A 22,206-nucleotide genomic window follows, 5' to 3' on the forward strand; every position below is an offset into this window, starting at 1 on the left:
ACGGGATCAGGACGAGATTTTCCAGGGATTTCCCGGTTCCGGTTCCAATATCGAGAAAGCATAGCACCAGTGACAAGGCTGTCGAAAGAGATGGTAATTCACTTGGCATCGGTAATTGACAAGCGGTTGCCAGTGATAGAGCTAGCTTTAAAAGCAATATAAGGAAGACCATGAATCCCAATTGATCTTTATGGCCAGCGAAGTTCTTAAGTGAGTACCAGCCGCAAAGCTCAACGGCTGCTGTTTCATCGGTGGCTGGTATTCACATATCAACTCTAGATACATCATTGACACATTTAAGAGTCTTTAAGGATTAATCATTATGGCTTTTGGTACAGTTTTGGTTTGATAACCCAAAGATCTTGTGACTTGAATACATTCAGTGCTAAATTTGTGGTTTTTCAAAAGTTTAAATACTTTCAAATGCCTAATCCACTAGATTATGACGAAATTTTAGATTTTTGCAAAGATAGATTAAGGAACGGGTCAGGAAAACGAGGTTATGCAATTTCTGAGCGTTCCCTGAAGTGTAACTAAAAAAACAGAAGCAAATGCTTATTTAAGCATAAAAAACAACATATGATCTACCAATCTGGACCTCTTATTCTCTAAATAGACATAAATGCGTCTAATACCCAAAAACACCACATTAAGTTCTCAATTTTTTTTTGATGTGTCTCCATAGAATTTCATGTTAAAACCGAAGACGAAAAATTTCCATAAATTTATATTAAGATTTATGGTTTGAAGGTAGCTTAAATAGATTTTTGTGTCTTATTATGGCCTTTTATCTCTTCCCCGTAATTGTTTCTTATCCATTCTACTAACTTTTTTTCCTACCTTGTTATACAATGGATTAATGGTTAATGTTGTGCAGTACCTCTTGTATGGATTCATAATGTATTTTCTTATTATTGCTTAAAAAAGCATAAAACAGGATGAAGACATTCAATGTTGTTTATCCATTTCCTGTAACAAATTACAAATCAAATTTTGCAGAAGGGAAATTCATATAAAAAATGATATTGAATTGAAGAAAAAAATAATGTAATATTACTTTAATATCCAATTTCCTTCATTTTTTATCTCAATCCATTCATAAAAATTCTTACTTGATACTTTTCCCTCTTTTTACTTTGGTGACCTGAGAAGTTGATTGAATTGGATATTGTGAAGTAATAAATATAAACTGATATGAGAAGGTAGGGGCTATTCTTGGCAGTAGGGGGACATGCAATCCTTAGCCACACTGTCATTCTACCCAGAACACTGCATAGATTCAATTTCCAATTTAAAACTTAATTTTGTCCCCAAAAAAGCATCTAAAATTGAATTTAAATCCCCTTTATAAAAAATTCAATAAAGGCACCACATGAACCTTAAATTTCAAAACAATTACCGATCATTTGACATCACCACCGCAAGCTTCATGCAAAATCAGCAAGAATATATCCATAAAATAAAAAATTGTGGCTGACAATTCAATTAGCATAGAATTACTATTTCTAGTTTCTTTGCCGCATTTCCTTCTTGGCGGCATCTTTAGAAAATGTAGAAAATTCCATTGGGAAATAAGGAAGAAGCCAACAAGCAGTCAAACATCCAAACATTATGTTACAAATGTATTCACCGCATGATATTGTGTATGCATACCAGCTTGCCTACTTATGCTCCTGACTGTGTGTATAATGTACAATTTTTTATGGTGTCATTTGCATAAGCCGTTTTGATGCGAAATTCCATTCATGAGAAAAAAAATAATAATAAACATGAAGGAGAGAAGAAGAAGGGAAGTAAGTGAACATGGATGTAAATTTTTTGAGTTCATGTACGAGGAGTAAATATCGATCTTGTAATGTAGATGTAACTTACTTGTTTCCTTTTGTAAGCTTTGTTTTTTTGAAGGCATACAATGCATGAAGCTTAGTGTGACTTCTTTTGCATTGAACGTTGATTATGTTGATTAGTTCTTGGAATATATAAGCTGAATGTGCTTAAGCTGAAGGTTTTCAATGCAATAAGCATCCAGTTGATTTGATTTATTGTCTTTGAAGATGGCTGATTCACAACACTGTTGATGATTCCTTGACCTAGGATATATCATTGTAAATTTCAATCTTACTTACTTACTTCCTTGGCTGAGGTGAGTGTGAACCCATTGCCGAGCAGAGAGAACGTCGATAGTCAATCCTTCGAGAACATCTGCAAGTTCGATATGTAGAGGACTTAAGGGTAGACATCCAATCCAGCTATTATTTGTTCTACCTAGAGATTGCAATTTATCTAGCTTCAATTTGTGTGTCGCGAGTACATAAACCGAGTTAAATTGGCTCAAATATTGAAAAGCCACTTAAATCCGACTAGATAACGCCTATGATCAAATCTGGGTTGTTATAGTCAGATCTTGATATTGTATCATTGGACTTTGTAAACATTTTATACCTCCAATCGATTAATTAAACCAAAATCCTGCTTCAGACTGATGTGATTCTGATTTGATGCCAGATTCGATTTAAACCCGGCATTAGGGTTTCTAAAAAACGGCCGTTTCCGTTTTTATTTTTTAAAAAGAACTGCCCGTTTTCCGGTTTCGTTAACGGCATCAGAAACCCTAGGCATTCCGCCTTAGTTTCGGATTTTTGATCAATTAACCGACTTATTCTCAGCCTTAAATAAGGATATTTTGATCATAAAAGCTGTTCCTGATTATATTCCTTCTGTAAATACTCTCTGATCTTAGACAAATTATCTTCAGCAGAACATTGCTGTCAATTTAATTTTTATTGCTCAATTGAATAAGAAGAGTCGTCACAGTGCTGTCAGAGAGCATTCCTACGTCCTCTTGTTCTTATACTATTCACAAACTGATTCAGCTAAGTCCTTTTGCCTAAGTTGTGCTACACGGGACTAAAGATGAACTATCTAGTTATAGTCATAGTAAATCTATAAAAACACCTTCCAATTATTCAGCCTAAATCTCTGCAACACGAATTCCCTTCATCACTGATCCCCAAATCTCCTTCAAACTTCAATCCTTATAAGATTCTTACTAGTTCCAAATCCATTCTCAAACAATGAAAAAATTGAAAATTCTAAGAAGAAAACTTTCATAGCTTTAAATAGAATATCAAGCAAAAAAACAGCACAAAAACCCATAATCATCATCAAAACCAAGTCATCTACAAGACATACACACAATTTAGATTGTAGGTAAATGATTCAGAAACATCAGTGAGAAAAAAAAATCCCTCCTGCGTCTTTCGAACATTTTCTTTTTTATTTCCTTCATGCTCGTGGTTTTTCCACCCAACATACGACATTTTTGTGACATCAAATTCACATTTTGCCGTGTCTTTTTTTCACATCGACAACAAGAAAAAATCGAGAATGAAAGTCTTAACAACGCTTTATGGATTGTTTGGTGAGGAAGAACAGCAAAATAAGCAAGAAAAAAATAAGGGAAGCAGAAGCAGCAACTAGTTATGCTGATGGTGTCTTTAAACTGTATAAAAGCAAATTGCTATCATGTGAATGTGAAATGCTTAATGGTGTGTCAAATTTAAACTGAATTTTGTGATAAGATTTTCTGGAAAATTGAATGAGTAAATTTTCTTTTTTTGGTGGGTTGTTGGTGCTGCTTATTTTTTGTGTGCTGCTACTACCGCTATTTTGAGGGAGCTTTAAACGGTGTGTGAATTTTTTTATATAGAGAATGGAAATTTGGTGGTGGTTTTATAGCTTTTTTATTGGACTGAATTTGGATTAGAATGGTTTGTGATGATGCTGGTTGTTGCTTTGGTGATTTCAGTGTGCTGAAAAGTCTGCTAAAAAGTTTATTGTGTGGATAATTTGTAAGAAACTTTGAGTTGATGAGAAAGCTGAACGGCTTGGTCTAACTGCCGTTAAATTGATTGAAAACTGTTTCTTCTGCGTTGTCAGTAAGCTTTACCATCTTTTGACGATTTTCCGTTAGCTAAGCGACGAATAGTGTTGTAGCTGAGGGATGTGATTCGATCAGCAATAGAGTCAGATGAAAGGCCTTTAGTAGCAACTTAGGCTCCAAGTCAGAGCGTGATTCCAGTAAGATAAGCAGATACATCTAGCATTATTAATGTGAATCAAAAAACTGTGGAGAATCTTCTGCATTTGTGCCGCTCGGGTATTGAGTAAACAAACTGATCTTTCGTCAAACAATTCGTAGCAGTCATGCTGATAGATTTAGAATCAGATGAGAAAGCATACAAGTCTATAGATGAATAGACAGACGGTTCGATCGACTATAAGATAGACAGACTGACAGATTTTATAAATAGAATACTGTAAAGACCGACAAAAGAGACTAATACACAAGTAGAAGGACAGGCGGTCAATATAAAGACTAACCATAAAACGACAACAACTCTGTGAACAGCTACGTGCTAAAATCAAATTACATCCCAATAAAAACTAATTTTAAAATAAACAAAGCCATCAATTTTTACAGCTTTTTATCATCTATTCAGTCTCAGTTTCTCATTAAATATCAAGCGTCAATACCAAAAACAACACAGCATTCACAAACTGCAGTCAAACCTCATTGCATATTTCATTCATTCACTTCACTGTAAATTCATTATATTTTGCCCTATTATTCAATCAATAGTTTCTCAAGACATTAAAAAATGAGAAAAAAAATCATTTATGGACATTAAAAAAAATTTCAACTTTAATTCATAAATGGTCAATTGAATGGTGAATTTATGGTAAATGCGAATCGAGTTCAAGATTCTTTTATTTTTTTATTTTACTTTTCACAGCAATGCAATTATCGCTTTTTTTGTTTTCAGTTTCTCGAGACCTCATTGATTACTCGAAATTCATCAGCATTGAGTGCTTTTTATGTTTGCTCACATTCGTTTGGCAGAGTTGAAAAGTTTTATAATTGAGATTTTCTTTGAGAAACTTATAAATAATTGTGTCTAGAGCAATAAAGCGATGATAAAGTTGGAAATATAAATTTATAATAAATAAAATGACCTGAAATGAATCCAAATCGAATAAAATAGATGTTTTATGATCTAGCATGTTTTATGTCAACAAAAGCAAATCTGTCGATGCTTTCTATCATGAATGATTGTCAAGATCTTAGTATTTTGAATTATGAATGGCACATGTATGGTTTCCAGAATGCCTAAAGACACTATTTTTCACCTATCATACGACTTATTCATGTTTTGTTCAGGCTTATGAGATTCAGTAGCTCTCCTTACCCACTAAATTTGACCAGAATCGGTTAATCGATTCAAAATCCGACAAGAGCCTTGCGTGACTCTTGTATAGTATCGAATTTAAAACAATTCCGTCCTAATCGTCATACCGGCCCCTGCACTATGGGCCAGAAATGGATTTTTTTTCTAAAAATTATTTTCTTGGCTTTTTTGATAGTCCCTATTATGCTCTATATAACTGTAGTCAAAAAATTTTTCAAGTCGATACCTTGTGGGAGATATGGCATTTTGAAGTTAGTAAGTCGACCATTTTCATGTATCATTAAAATTGATCTCACCGATTACTGTATTGATGAATCTTTTTGAAACTTTTTTTGTTTATTAGCTTAATATAGGTCCTTAATTTTGAGATATAAAAAATTTTCCCAGGCATCGGAAAATTATGCGAAAAACTTGATTTTCCTTGAAAACCACGTGGTCACAATGCTTCCGTTTGTCTAGCTCATTCCTAGTGGAATTTTTTATTCTTAATTGTTCTTTACATTAAAGATAATATAATAATCAACAACTTTTGTGAACATATTGTATAGTTTTGTCCACGTTCTGATAGTGAAAAAATAGCTTTTTCATAAAAAAACTGCAATTTTTTGACAAAAATCGCTCTGGCGCTTCAGGGCTATAGATGGTAGTGGAATTTTATTTCAGATTTTGAAAGCTCTCTGTTATTACTATCAAACAAAGCAATAAAATAAGAGTGCGTTCTCTTGGCAAAAGGCACTTTTTTGGCTTTGAAAGTCACATGTCACGCACTTCTCATAAAGAAAAAAATTCATAAAAATTCTAGATTTTATTAAAATTTAAAAATAATAGTCTAGATTCATAGATCTATTCAATACGCATATTTTGAGTATGAATATGTTATGGTTTGGTCCAGTTTTGTGGGCAAAATTTTAAAATTTCGATTTTCACTAAAATTTTTAAGAAAAAAAATACTTTTTTTCTCGAACTCAATGAAACTTGTTCAAATTTTTTTTAAAAGTTGTATTTTTATGTGTATAACAACTTTTGTTCAGCAACTTCGCATAAATATTTGATTTTTGGCCTGAAATTTTTAAAAAACTTAAAAAAATCCTAATTTTTGGGTATTTTTTGAACAAATGTTACAAAATCTTATCAAATATCAATTTTTAACATGAGATTATTGACTAACTTTATGTTTTTGAGGATGATCTTTCATTATCCGATGAGAAACTTATAGGTTTTCATATAAAAATGTTCTAAAAAATGACTTTAAGTAGTTCGAGCAAGGAGACCAAAATTTTTAAATTCACTTTTCCATAGCTAAAACTATTCAAATGACTTTAAAACTTTCTGAATTCATTTATTATTGTAATATTGACTAATTTATTGCTAGTTTTGGTAGAAATAACAGTTATATGATCGGATTTTTTTGATTTTTGCATTTAAATCTTAACTAATAATATTTTTAATATGGCAATCATAAATATACTGAATTTCTCAAATTTCATTTTTAAAAATCATTTTTGACTAAATTTGGACCCAGTTCGATAAAAGTTCTACTCCGAAAATTCGTCAAGAAGCATTAAAAAGCATGATTATCAATTGATTCATTTTTAGTTTTTTATGATCAATAAATTTTGGTTTTGTTTTAACATTTTTACTTTTCAATAATTTCTGTCACAACCAGATAAATTACAGGCACTAAATATAAACAAAGTAATAATTAAAACCAATTTTAATCGTGATTTACAATATCCTAATTTTTTTTGGAAATTTTCGTTTCTTTAGTCACCAAAATCCGATCATATAACTGTTATTACTACCAAAACTAGCAATAAATTAGTCAATATTACAATAATAAATGAATTCAGAAAGTTTTAAAGTCATTTGAATAGTTTTAGCTATGGAAAAGTGAATTTAAAAATTTTGGTCTCCTTGCTCGAACTACTTAAAGTCATTTTTTAGAACATTTTTATATGAAAACCTATAAGTTTCTCATCGGATAATGAAAGATCATCCTCAAAAACATAAAGTTAGTCAATAATCTCATGTTAAAAATTGATATTTGATAAGATTTTGTAACATTTGTTCAAAAAATACCCAAAAATTAGGATTTTTTTAAGTTTTTTAAAAATTTCAGGCCAAAAATCAAATATTTATGCGAAGTTGCTGAACAAAAGTTGTTATACACATAAAAATACAACTTTTAAAAAAAATTTGAACAAGTTTCATTGAGTTCGAGAAAAAAAGTATTTTTTTTTTAAAAATTTTAGTGAAAATCGAAATTTTAAAATTTTGCCCACAAAACTGGACCAAACGATAACATATTCATACTCAAAATATGCGTATTAAATAGATCTATGAATCTAGACTATTATTTTTAAATTTTAATAAAATCTAGAATTTTTATGAATTTTTTTCTTTATGAGAAGTGCGTGACATGTGACTTTCAAAGCCAAAAAAGTGCCTTTTGCCAAGAGAACGCACTCTTATTTTATTGCTTTGTTTGATAGTAATAACAGAGAGCTTTCAAAATCTGAAATAAAATTCCACTACCATCTATAGCCCTGAAGCGCCAGAGCGATTTTTGTCAAAAAATTGCAGTTTTTTTATGAAAAAGCTATTTTTTCACTATCAGAACGTGGACAAAACTATACAATATGTTCACAAAAGTTGTTGATTATTATATTATCTTTAATGTAAAGAACAATTAAGAATAAAAATTCCACTAGGAATGAGCTAGACAAACGGAAGCATTGTGACCACGTGGTTTTCAAGGAAAATCAAGTTTTTCGCATAATTTTCCGATGCCTGGAAAAATTTTTATATCTCAAAATTAAGGACCTATATTAAGCTAATAAACAAAAAAAGTTTCAAAAAGATTCATCAATACAGTAATCGGTGAGATCAATTTTAATGATACATGAAAATGGTCGACTTACTAACTTCAAAATGCCATATCTCCCACAAGGTATCGACTTGAAAAATTTTTTGACTACAGTTATATAGAGCATAATAGGGACTATCAAAAAAGCCAAGAAAATAATTTTTAGAAAAAAAATCCATTTCTGGCCCATAGTGCCCTGGGGAGGATTTTTGATCGCGTGGATAGCACAAAATTTAACAGGTTTTGTATTTTAGCTGAGCAAATTAAGGTCCATATTATGTGTGAATGCTGATTATTGTGTGAAATCTAGAAATCATTTTTATAAGAAATATTCAGAGCTCGACCTCAATTCGAATTCTATATCGAGTCGAGTAGACTTAAATCGGCTTTTTCATACAAAATCTGAGTCTACTTTGAGCTCTGAAATTATGTCATCATCGATAGCATAAGAAAGCAGCGGTACAAGAACTTATGATATTTCGAATTTACCAAGCCTCTACCTGATCAGCACACATTGAAACGTTGTCCACACGGCGACGATGCGGCATTTTACTTAGGACCAAAATGGCAGATTAATGAAAAATCATCCAAATTCGATAATTGACCTTGTCGTCGTGGTGACATTCCTATATGATTCAATCAGGTTACCTTTACTGTAAACTATTCTAAAACGGTTGCATAATCATTGCTCTCTGTATGAAAGTAAGTTTTCACACAATGGTTGCGCACTGTATACAATCATTACCATGTATGTAGTTCATCATAAGTCATTTAGTGTGTGAGTGATTGTGTGATTTTGAATTTAAATTTATTAAAGGTCATGATAAATAAAATTCTAGATTTCACAGATAATATTATGTATTATTCTCAAAGCCAAAAATAGCCTAGAGCTATGTCTGGTCAGCAACTGTAATTTTGTATTAATTATTAAGTTGTGCTCTTTAATATAAAGAACAATAATTGAAATAAGCCAAAAATAAGCCACAACTTAAGAATGATCAATCTGAACAACACTCTTACTCAACAATTTGCATCGGAAATTCATAAAATACACCAAATAAATCACAGATCAACAACAGTATAAGAATCTGAATTTAACATGAAGCCAATGAATGTTAAGAACGCTTAAAAGAGCAGAAACAACAATAAAATATTGAGAGAATTCCCTCCGCCACTGGCAACCGGTAAAATGATCATCAATTTCCGTCATCTACCAACTCTGAATTATATTTTTGTGTCGCATGTGTGTATATGTATGTAGAGAGTTTCATTTTTTTCCCATTCAATGTTTAGATAAATGAAAGACATTTAAATGAGTAAGTGAACGAGCATGTGAATGAGTGCGGCTTTATGTGTGTCTCTCTATTTACTCATATTTTTATGTCTTCTTCTTTACACTTCTATACTCGTTATTTTTTTGTTGCTTATTACCTTACGACTGAAAAAAATGATTTTTAATGATGATGATGATGTTTATCCCAACATGCATATACATTCACACATTTTTTTGTGTATGCTGTATGGCTCTCGCTCTCATTAAACACTGACGATCAACTGAGCGAGAATTGTTGTACACATTGAAACATATTCTATTGACTTCGGGCATCGCTCATTAGATGAGCGATCACTTTAAACGTGACTAGTTGATATTCAGTACGTCGCCGTGTCGGAAGTGAATTTTTTTTAGAAAAAATATATAAAATAAAAATTCAGAATAATTTTTTTTAGTGGATCGTGTGTGTTTGTGCGCAAATTAAAAATAGAAATAAAAAGCATATAAAAGTTATATTCAGTTCTTTTTGATAAAAAAAATCAAGTCGAGTAATCATGAGAGAAATTGTGCATTTACAAGTCGGTCAATGTGGAAACCAAATTGGATCTAAAGTAATTATCATTTTTTATTTGATGAGCTTACATAATTTATTAAGTACTTTTCATCTCATCACATAACTTATGAGTGTATGTCTGTATTGACAGACTTTACTGGATGTGCGTGAATGAATTCGAGGAATTTTTTTTACATATTATTCTCCATTAAAATTTTGCATTTTTAAATGATGTAGCATAGCTTGTTGAATTCGAAAGAAATTTCATTTTTTTTATGAAAAAATAATTAACACGGAAGGTCAATGACCATTTAGTGGAAAATTAAAAATAAAATCGTGTGCAGTTTTAGAAAATAGCTCGGTTGGCCTCGATAAATAAAACAAGAAGGAAATGCGGAAAAATTTCTCTAGGCGGGGTTCATGAATTTGGAAAAATTTCAAAAAAAAATCATGTGAAAAGTTATGAAACACAAAAAAAAAATCTTCAGCTTCAGATTCCATTTTGTAGTTTTACTCGCGAATATTTATTCTTTTTTGAATGCCAAGTGAGCCTTGATAAAATAATTATTTTTATTTTTGCACTTCCATTCATCATAGATTATGTCAATCATATCGATTGCTATTCCTGCTGATAAATACAGACACAATATTCTCATTTAATAGCTTCTACATGCTTAAAGGAATTCGATTAGAAAGTTATTCATGGTCTAGACTGCCTAGCGAGTTTATTTCATATTTTGACGGTTAACATAACAAAAATTGAATGTTAAATTAAGGGCACGGAGGCTAATGTTCTTATTTTCATTTCTCTGCTGCTTGAGCATGAACGCCTCAAAGAGTTTTTTATGATTCTTCTTTTCTATTTGATATTATTTTTGGATGTTAATGGCAGTTGTTAGCTTGAATCAGTTGTCTGATTTATTTGTCATCATTTAATTGAGAGGATGACAAAATGTGATGCTAGGCTGATAATTTGTTGTTGTTTTTTCTCGAGAATTGTCAAAATTTGTACCTGTCCATCAATGAAGTTTCTAGATTTACTCTTAAATGTGATGTTGTCTTAATAATTGTTTTGAGGAACCTTAAATATGGCTATTCATATACTATGTCTTCATAAAAATACAATTTTATGACCTGTTGCTGCCCACTCAGGACATAAATTGCACTTTTGAGCGTCATACTGCTTTATATCCTCCTTCTAAATTAATAATGAAAGTAAAATGACCACATGTCAGTTAAACATGATCACACCTACAAGCATTCTGTTATTTTGAGCCTAGATCCCTAGTGTGGGTGTTAGACACCTTAGTCTTGAGACAAGTATTGCTTTAACCTTGGATATTGGGTTTCAAGCATCAAAGAATTCAAAAAATTGACAATTTTACTCTCTGGGCTTCAGATACAACTAAATTCCTGAATGGCACCAAAGGCAAGGCCCCACCATGCCTTTTTTAGAAGGTCATATACCTGAATAGGGCAAGTCGGTTAATCGATTCAAAATCCGACACTAGATCGGTGTGACTCTGATCCAAGTACACAAAAATACATTAGAATTAGTCATCAACTGATCATCAACGTCCATATGTCCACTCGGGTGACTCTGTGGTGTCAAATTCAGTTTGAATCTTGCAGCGTTTGGTGTCATAATTTGAGTAGGATTACAAAGGGAGGCAGCTTGTACTTGGTATCAATATGTGTATCTGTGTATCATTCGGGATTGTAACCCTGTATGATGATTAAATCACTACTACTACCACCCAATCCATCTAAAACCTTGCGCATAATAAGCAAATTAATCAAGATTTAATCATAATCACTTAATAGTTTCTCATCATTAAATTCCAAAGTAAATTCCATACTAATTTTTCTCTATCTATCAATTCATTAGGTCACGAATGAATGAAAAATTCCACACAATTCCATATGAAGTTAGCTATTTAGTTCTCATTCAAAATAAAAGAATGATAATCTAATTAGCATAAGAATTATCATATTATGTCACAAATACCTCAATGACTCTAATCCAAAGTTCTTATACGATGTCTATTGATTGATGTCATACATAAATGTTTGCAAATTCTGATTATGGAATTGGAATACAATGAGTATGCTATGTTATGATGGGAATAGATGTAGTTGGAGTCACTGTACTTTATATCCACATCATTCTAGAATGAATTTTACTGCTGAAAACCGAAATTAAATGTTTACTTGTATTCTGTGTGTATTTTTTCTGAAATAAAAATAGTTCTATAATAATATTAGGGATCATTCGTATCGTTGAGTCTCATCTCAAAAACCTTCACCTGCTTTGGATTGAAATTTAATAAACACACGAGGACGACATAAATTCTAGTAATGTGAATGTATAAGAATGAGCAAAATCCAAGGGGTGCAGATACAGCACACCCCATAAAAGACCATCTGGCATTTTTTTTGCACAATTATTGTTCAGATTTATTTTCGAATAAGACATTTTCGAACTGAATTCATGCACATTATGAGTTGGTATTTCAGTCTCAATGAATGTTAGTAAATTACAGTAAATTTTCTAATATTTTTTTTTATTCTCTTTATTAACAGCTTCGATTGAGTGTTAATATTTAAGACTTGGATATTTTGTGATGATCGTTAAGTTTTGACGTCTAGTATTTGGGGATTAAAGTGGAGTTAACATACTTTATAGCCACTTTACAGCTATTTTCTGTGAGAAATCCATTCAATACTAAGACAACGGATTAGAAAATATGAAAATTCACACTGACGTCACTTCTGAACGTCTGCATATCCAAATGATTCAGAAGCATACATCCGATCAAATCATTATGTTTACATAGATCATCTCATGATCTTCCACGTGCTTTTATAACCTTTAATTATCAATTTCATAGTTCCTCCTCCTCGTCAGTCAGCCAACTTTTTTCCCATTTCTTCTTCATTTTTCGCACTGTCGCAACAGAAATAAAAAGTTACTTCTTATTCCCTTCCTTTTCTTTTCACCGTCTATGCATAAATCGGAGATCGCTTTCAAACACCACTCAGTGATGTTTTGTGTGTTTACTAATGAGTGAGAAGAAAAATATAAAATATGAAGCATAAGAAGCTCTCTCAATTTCTTCCGCTCTCTTTCTCGTTCCTTCTTTGCTGTGTGCGCGTTTCAGAAAACGACATGATCAAGAAGAAGTTCTTTTTTACGACAATTTCGAAATTTAAAAAATGCAAAAAGAGTAGAAATGAAAATGAATTTAAGAATAAGAAGGAATTGACACAGCGACTTATATCGATGTCGATAGAATAGAATTATGGAGTCATAAATAAGGCAATAGGTTAATTAACATTTTTTCAATTTCCATATCACTAAGTTGTGCTTGCTAAATCAATGAATAATAATTAGTAATGCTGAATTGAGTTTTTTTGTTAGCTGGGTGTGTGCTGCTTATGACATTACACGTGTGATAAACATCCAAAAGTAAACTGTCTTTTAGTTTGATAAGATATGTAATTTTTATGATGTTTTATGGAAGATAAATCGAGTCTTTTGTTCATAGTTCCATTATGACGTTCCCAATGTGGAATTTTTCGATAATTTTTTGGAAAGTTGACTGTTTTCTGTTGAGAGTATGGGTATCCTGACTACATAAATGACATCATTTTGTGATAATTGTAAGCAACGCATGTATGGAACTTTTGTTTTCAAAAGCTATTGTTTTACGTATTCGACTTGTATCTTAGGGGTCACTCACTTGTGGCTTTTAGAGAGGTTTAGAGCAAACAGAGCCACTTTAAAGTGCTTGAGTACATACATTTTTATTTGACGGGATGTTTTGTAGTTGTAAAGACGACAAATGGCAAGATAAAGACATTAGTCGGCATTTGACGTGACTGCAAATAGAAAGATTAAGCCATTAGTCGTCCATAATGCTAAATATAACGTCAGAGCTCAAAGTTGACTCATATTTTGTATAGTTGAACTCGACTTTAGATTAAATTCCATTAGACTTTGATCTGTGCGTACAAACAGTCAAGTGATCGATTTATAGAAGTGACACAAGTTACTGACTTGTTCTCTAACGACACAACGAGCCGTGGAGTTTTTGTAGTTTCACCAAAGCTCTTTTATTAACACTAAATTCAATCTGTATCTAATTAACTGCCATATGGATGATGCCTCTATTCGAGAGTCATATGAATGGGTCGCTCGGGCCTAGCTTTTGAAGATTACTTTAATAACTCTGCTAATGATCGTTTTCAGTCAATTTACTTTCTAAACTTCAAAATCTACGAAACTTAATAGCCTCTAAATCATTCAGCCAATGATAATTAGTCAAGATCAATGAATCACTCAACAAATTCTAGTCAAAATCAATCATAGCCAACAAAAAACCAATAGTCACAGACTCTACGTAAACAGTTAAATCACAAAAGTCAACAAAACATCAATTCTTATCTCTATGTAGTTAAATAATGATGAAATCAATGTATCAAATTTTTATTTTACTACGATTGCATCATCGATAATATTGAGTGTCATCTTAAACCTGTTTTTGTGCATGCGAACAACAAAAAAATTAATTTCTCGCTGATATTTTAAGAACAGAGACTTTAATGACATACATACGTAGTGGTTTTATGAGAGTTTGAAGACCATAACTGTTAAAAGTTCACTTGATGTTAATCGAAATTTAACGAATGATTTGTAAGTTGTTGATGGTGGGGGGAGGCTTATGACGTAATAAATTATTTGTTTTATGGTCTAGGTCAGTGGTGGGCAACCTGTGTGCTGCGGTACAATAGTGTGATCACAAAATGACATGAATTGTATGCCGTTTGCGGTTTTGGTCAAGGCTTACGAACAGGGTGTGTTGTGAAAAATTAAAGGTTGTGCAGCACTGGTCCAGGTTATTAGTCGATTAGCATTTTATTTAAATTAGTGGTGGACAACCTCTGTGTAGCTGAAAATTCATAGAAATGCTAAAAACTGTATGTCGTGTCCGGTTTCGAAAGGTTGTGCACCACTGATTTAAATTATTCGATTCAATTCTAGAAGTTCTCCAAAAACTCAATTTCATTCCAATCCAAATAATTAAATTTGTTGTTGGAAAAGTCATTCATATATGGCTCAGCACCCACTCTATCCTGAAAAACTTGTAAACAAAAAATTTTTAGTCATGATTATTTTCGTACATTTGATAATTCACAAGCCTTGAATGGCTCTAAATGCTCACATAGCAAATATTCCCAACAACAACAATGTCTTCTTGCTGATAATATTTCTATGAGAAGAATCCCACTACAAATTACCTCAATTGACATCTCTTTAACCATAAATCTACTTCAGTTGAAGGTCAAAAATTTAGAAAAATGACATCAGACAGCTTGTCAGCACAAACATTATGAATAGCTTGACTATACAAATTGAATTTAATTTTTATGACATACAGATTTTTTTTGTCATAAATAAGGTGAAATCACTACATAAAAATAGAGTTGATAAACAGTTGTGCTGCTTGTGCCTGCAACAATCTTGCAGATTGTAGAAAACTTTTGATGTTGTGACTGTTTGCTACTAAATAAATCATGTAGATTGCAAATTATTACATTGTTTTTGCTTGATATGTTTGAAGAGCGACTTTCAAGGTTGAATTTATTTATTTTTGCATGTCAAGCGTGAAAATTAATGATTTATGTTAATTTTTTGAGATAAGTGCAATTTATTGTCATCATCAATTACAATTTAATTTATTTCAATTTTCATATGATCAAGTACATATGAATTAATTGAGGTATTTTGCTCTAGTTTGAAGGAGTAGATGTCGTTATCTTGGCTGACAATGAGTTTGATCATGTGTCACCTTCATGGCATCATCATGTGCATAAGCATGTTCATTGTCTGTTCGGACTAGATGGATGCATGCTCAATCTATCACTTACTATGAATCTGAGTCTTCTGTAGATGAAGTCAACTCAATTATTCGTCTCAAATGACATTTGAACCTCAAATATCTCGATTGCCGACCAACTCCTCACCTTAGGTTTAATTCTGTTCCAAATTTGGATTGTTAGTCAACGACACAACAGGAAACCCGTGGGAAAAACCTGCGGAATGTGTCGTTGACAAACACCCCCAAATCTGACAATTCCCAACTTCAAAGACAATATCCCCAGCCCACATAACTCCACAGAACATTTTAATTCCCCAAAAAATACCTTTTAATCTAAAAATAAATTCATAAAATCTACCTGAAGCCATAAAATATATCCAAAACTACATCAATCAAAAAACCCATACAAGTGCTTACAATATCAAGAATCTATCTAAATCCTATTAATGAGAATTTATCTCATATCAAAAATAATGAAACAATTGAGGAAGGAAATCATTAGTTGTATGGCTTTAAAGAAAACCTAAAACAGGAAACACCACCAGATAATTATTCAATAGACTTTATCTCAGGAAATAAGTGAGAAATTGCATGATAAAAGTAATGTAATTATGTTGTAAAGCAATGAACGGTCTTATTGGCGTTTTTGCTTTGTTCATTAAGACATGCATAAGATGTGTGGTGTTTTTGGGAGATGTTGGGAAGTGATGTCTGATATTTGAGAGGATAAGATGATTTGTAGGATGATTGGCAGTTTCGAGTGGACAACTGGATATAATGTTTAGTTAATAGGGTTCGTCAAAGAACTGCAGACCTGCATTTTTGATGAGAAAACCTGCATGTCTGATATTTAAGAGGAATAACTGGGATAAGGTGATTTCTGAGCTGTTTGAAGCTTTTGAGTGGACAACTGGTCTTAAATTCTAATTAATAGAGTTAGATCAAGAACTGCAGACTTGCATTTCATGCATTTAAGATGTGGAAGTCTGCCTGCCTGATATTTCAGATGGATAAGGTCATTTATGAGCTGGTTGACACCCTCGAGTGGACATACTGACATATTGTCTAGATAATAAGGTTCGGGAAAGAACGGAAGGCCTGCATATGCTGTAAATTAGTTGAGGAAGCCTGCAGCTTTTAGTTGTGCCTTATAGTTCCCCTAAGGCTGCAGGTCTGCAGTTTTGGACGAGCCTTACTAGTTAATAACTAGTCCTACGTTCAACCAATGTCATATCCTCCAGAAAGCTGGCTATTAATCCCATGAATTGTCCAAAATTCACTTTCTTGATTGACACTACTATCGCATGACCCACAAAGTCATCCGATGATTAATAAAGTTATTAGACGTACTATTATCATTCGACATAACAGAAAATTGCCATAAAAAATTGTGAAGATGATCTGAAGATGCCAGGGGGTAATCACTCAATAAAATAAGACATTAATGGATAAATACTGAAAAAAATCTTGAAAAAATTACCAAATGATGTCTGAAATTTAAAAATTTTATTCATAATTGCAAAGAGCTTGTCCCCCTCGTCACTAACATATTCAAAATCATCACTGTCTGTCTCCTAAATTTAATTAAATTAAGTTTCTTCATTCTCATAGTTTTTTATGTTCATTGCATTACAATATTCATTTTTATTCATGTTGCTTCATGTAACTGCTTCCATACTTCAATTAAATTTTATTTATGTATATTCATTGTGCTGTCGTGTTGGTTTTTATGATTTACCGTTCCCATTGGGGTCACCTTATGACTTGTTCTTTTTTTAGCGCATTTTTGAAATTTTTTCAAAAAGGTAGCTTAATAAGACACTTTGTTCGGTCGTTCGGTCGGCTGGATCTCGATAACTAGACATCGTAGAGAGCTCTGGTTTGTTTTATAGCTTCGTTCTATCAAGTTATTGGGTTATCGGTCATTTAGAAGTTTCAAATCAACGCATAAATACTATAATTAACAGTTTTTCATTTTCATTTACAACAACAACAAAAACAACAACACGTTTTTTCGTTGTTTTACAGTGTTTTTCAATGTTTGTTGATGTTTTTACAGTGTTTACTGAACAATGTTTGAATTTTTTTTGACCGTTATGAGGTTTGAATCATGAAAATCCGTTAAATGATGAAGTTCTTAAATTTTTGGAAGTTTTATATAAATCTTGTTTTTAAGATCTGGAAGTGACTTGGATCTTACTGTATCTTGGTTTTAGGCCTGGAAGTGACCTGGATCTTACTGGATCTTGATGTTTAGGTCTGGAAGTGACCTGGATTTTACTGGATCTTGTGTTTTAGTTCTGGAAGTGACCTGGATCCTACTGGATCTTGTTTTTGAGGTCTGGAAGTGACTTATTAATCAATTACTGATCGCTGGGACAAAAATGCGCTTAAGTCCCTCGATCAATAACACGAGGACTTTTGTAATTTTTTTTATCATCGAGCTCAAAATTGCTGTTGCTTCAATGCACTTTTTTCACCTTTTTTTTCATATTGCTCCGCATGTCATAAAAGTTTTCCTCATTCATATTTTTTTTCCATTCATTCTTCGGGATTTCATACTTTTTTTTATATATATTAATATTTGACATTCCACGCGAACGTATTTGGTTTTGTGTTTAGAGCGACATGTCTCACATGTATATCCAACATTTTCTTTCGTTTAATTTAATTTAATTCACTTTTATGACAATCTTTCATTTCTTTGATGATAAAATTAATTTTTAGAGCATTTTTTTATGGGGGGAAATGCTTTGTTGTTTTTGATTTGTTTGCTTGTTGTTTGGGACGTGTGGGGACTATATGAGTGTTTGCAGTCATGTACAAAGGTGGGAATCTTATCAGATGGTGCAAGTTTAATGGGAATAATTGTGTTCAAATGGGATTCCTTTAATGTCCTATCAACGGTATATCATTTGGAGTCAAGGAGGGAAGAGTCAGTAAGGAAGAGTCTACTATTTACAAGAGTCTACAACTTAGTGAAGCATGCGACTGAAATCATGGGACTTGAGTTTGTAAAGCACTTGGGATCAGTTAGTCAGAATTCTATTAGATTCTATTAAGCAATGTTGACCAAGTTGTGTCCCACGACATACACTATCATGAGCTGCATGGCAAATGATGTATCGGCCGTGGCTTATCACCAAAGTGCTATCACCTTACCTGCCTTGGTAAGAGCTTAAAGTCGACTCGAATGTATATTGAAAAAAGGTTTCCCCAAGCGTCAGTTTTGGCACATTCTAGAGACTGAAACTATCTGGGAAGTCTCCTTATGAAGTCTTTTCGGAGTCTCCTCAGTCTCGGACTTATCATTGGAAATCCTTAATTGAAAAGCTGACCTGAATCAACTCAACTCCATATAGAAGTCGAGCCGATTTCGACCTTCGTTGCTATACCATTGAAAAAAGATATTAGGCCTTAAATGACATAGAATTGAGCATCTAATGATTTGCCTAGTTTGAGCGACATGAAAATATGATTTTTGACCCAATGCACTGCATCAAATACCTCAATCCTCCATGAGAGGTCTATTAAATCACAAATCTAGTAAAAACCGACCCCTAGGGAACTAAATCTATTCCTGCACCACTGATTTTTGACCAAAAACATGAAAAATTCCACTCAATTCCCCCATTCACATATTAAAAACACACCCACTCGAAACAAAAGCGCTGCTCTACCCACATCACCCCAAATTTTAATCAAATTCATAACTCACATAAGTGTAGAACAACAAAATCCGTCATTTATGTTCTAACGCCTACACCGCATAATCTTTTTTCATGAAATTTTCATTTGTAGATTTGACATGTAACATAATTTTTGACACATTCTGGTCGTCGATTCACGAACGACTATTTGTGTCACAAATTAAATTTCTTTGTGCTGCTGCTGAGTATTTTTTTTGGTGGACAGCATAAATTTTGGATTATCAATTAAAATGCTTTTTTGTACCCTAAACTGTTATCTAATGTCAATCAATATTAATTTTTTTATTTGCAGTTTTGGGAAATCATCTCCGATGAGCACGGAATCGACCCAAATGGACATTATCATGGCGATAATGAATTACAGTTAGAACGTATTGATGTCTACTATAATGAAGTCAATGGAAACCGTTATGTACCACGTTCAGTTCTTGTTGATTTGGAACCAGGTACTATGGATGCAGTAAGACAGTCACCATATGGTCGTCTCTTCCGTCCAGATAACTTTGTCTTTGGACAATCTGGAGCTGGTAATAACTGGGCTAAGGGTCATTATACAGAAGGTGCCGAACTTGTTGACTCAGTACTTGATGTGATTCGAAAAGAAGCGGAAGGATGTGATTGTCTTCAAGGTTTCCAATTGACTCACTCACTTGGAGGCGGTACTGGAAGTGGAATGGGTACACTCTTGATTGCCAAAATTCGTGAAGAATATCCAGATCGTATTATGAATTCATTTTCCGTAATTCCATCACCAAAAGTATCAGATACAGTCGTTGAGCCATATAATGCCACATTGTCTGTTCATCAATTGGTTGAGAATACAGACGAAACTTTCTGCATTGATAATGAAGCACTTTACGATATTTGCTTCCGCACTCTAAAACTCCAATCGCCAACATATGGTGACCTGAATCATTTGGTTTCGGTATGTAAAATTCATTTCCTATTTTTTTTTTCTTATTTTATATATTCATGCTCATATCCATTTAATGTGATACGGAGTCGAGAGATGCTGAATAAAAAAAAATTTAATGTAATTACGATTCTAACGATTCAATTTTCATCAATTCAGGTAACAATGTCAGGTGTGACCACATGTTTACGTTTCCCTGGTCAATTGAATGCTGATTTGAGAAAGCTTGCTGTTAACATGGTACCATTTCCACGTCTCCACTTCTTCATGCCCGGTTTCGCACCATTAACTGCTAAAAATAGTCAACAATATCGTGCTTTAAGTGTTGCTGATTTAACACAACAAATGTTTGATTCTAAAAACATGATGACAGCATGTGATCCCAGACATGGACGTTATTTGACAGTAGCCGCAATTTTCCGTGGTCAAATGTCAATGAAGGAGGTTGATGAACAAATGTTGGGCGTACAGAACAAGAACAGCAGTTATTTCGTTGAATGGATTCCAAACAATGTTAAAGTAGCTGTTTGCGATATTCCACCACGCGGTCTTAAAATGGCAGCCACATTTATTGGTAACTCAACAGCTATTCAAGAAATTTTCAAACGCATTTCCGAACAATTTACGGCTATGTTCCGTCGTAAAGCTTTCCTCCATTGGTACACTGGCGAAGGTATGGACGAAATGGAATTCACAGAAGCTGAAAGTAACATGAATGATTTGGTATCTGAATATCAGCAATATCAAGAAGCAACAGCTGATGATGATGTTGAATTTGATGAGAATGAAGAAATGGAACAGAATCCAAATGAAGTTTGCTGAACTTTCGTCTATCCAAAAAAAATACAAAAAATTTTTTTTTTTCAATTCAACTTTTTCTTTCATTTTTATCTTCTTCCTTTTTGAAAGCCACTGGACACTCTTGTGAAGTTGTGGCGTGTTTTATGGACTATGTGACTAGTTAGTAGGAACATTTTTATAGAATATATTTAATAATCTGCAGCTACAAAAAGGAAGATTTAATTTAAAACAAAACATGCAGAATTTTAAAATGTCATGCAATTGGGGGGTATGGGGGAGGGGGGTCAATTATTTGTAAATTTTGAGAATTTGAGGAGATTTTTGTAGAAATTGGCCCTCAAACCTGTCCAAACTATCATAATCTTGATGCAAATTAACAGAATCATCTCCACTGCCATCATTAAAAAATGGTTTTTCCAAAAAAGTTCACCACAGCTTCACAGAAGTAACAGACAGTGAGCAGCATAAAAAAAAAGTGGAAAAACTTTTTCATTATATCGAACATTTATTGCTTAGCTGTATAATTTGCAATTTGCATAGATTGAATTTATGTGTTCGAAACATATTACCGAGCCATTTATATTCATTTAGATGAGTCTGTATTGGGGGTAAAAAAAAATAATTTTTTTTTTGTTCTGTTAGTTGTTAAAAAGTTTTTTTTTTCAGCACCAAATGTTTTTAATAAAAAGTTTTTACTGGAAAATATTTTGGCTGTTATGACTTAAAAAAAACCAAAAATTATGCTGATAATATCCGACATCCCTCACACCACCAGTTGGCTAGTGATACATTGAATAATTTACTGTTGCAATAATTTTCAGCAATTTTAATAATTAATTTCAATTATTTTCCTTCTTTTTTTCAGTGAACAACTTTTTGTATGTGTGTGTGTGTGGATGTGTGTATCCGAATTTGCATTAAAATTTTAAAATCGAATGTGAATTTTTCTCACCAGAGTT

General features: G+C 32.7%; 1 protein-coding gene across 1 annotated transcript; it reads left to right on the forward strand.

Annotated features, from left to right (window-relative positions):
• The first annotated feature begins 9,723 nt into the window (after positions 1-9,723).
• LOC139098590 (tubulin beta-1 chain-like) lies at positions 9,724-21,952 on the forward strand. Its single transcript, XM_070650822.1, has 3 exons — positions 9,724-9,999; positions 19,826-20,458; positions 20,606-21,952. The coding sequence occupies exons 1-3, from the start codon at positions 9,943-9,945 to the stop codon at positions 21,266-21,268; spliced, it is 1,353 nt and encodes a 450-aa protein (XP_070506923.1). The 5' UTR covers positions 9,724-9,942; the 3' UTR covers positions 21,269-21,952.
• Positions 21,953-22,206: the final 254 nt, after the last annotated feature.

Source organism: Chironomus tepperi, unplaced genomic scaffold (assembly GCF_022539635.2).
Source record: "Chironomus tepperi strain 1889 unplaced genomic scaffold, CSIRO-AGI_Ctep_v1 contig_449, whole genome shotgun sequence".
Lineage (NCBI taxonomy): Eukaryota > Metazoa > Arthropoda > Insecta > Diptera > Chironomidae > Chironomus > Chironomus tepperi.

Excerpts from the sequence above, each read along its gene's own strand:
- LOC139098590 (XM_070650822.1), top strand. The coding sequence starts at position 9,943 with ATGAGAGAAATTGTGCATTTACAAGTCGGTCAATGTGGAAACCAAATT. Across the intron at positions 10,000-19,825 it reads GAAACCAAATTGGATCTAAA|TTTTGGGAAATCATCTCCGA; the intron begins GTAATTATCATT and ends TTTTATTTGCAG. Across the intron at positions 20,459-20,605 it reads ACCTGAATCATTTGGTTTCG|GTAACAATGTCAGGTGTGAC; the intron begins GTATGTAAAATT and ends TCATCAATTCAG.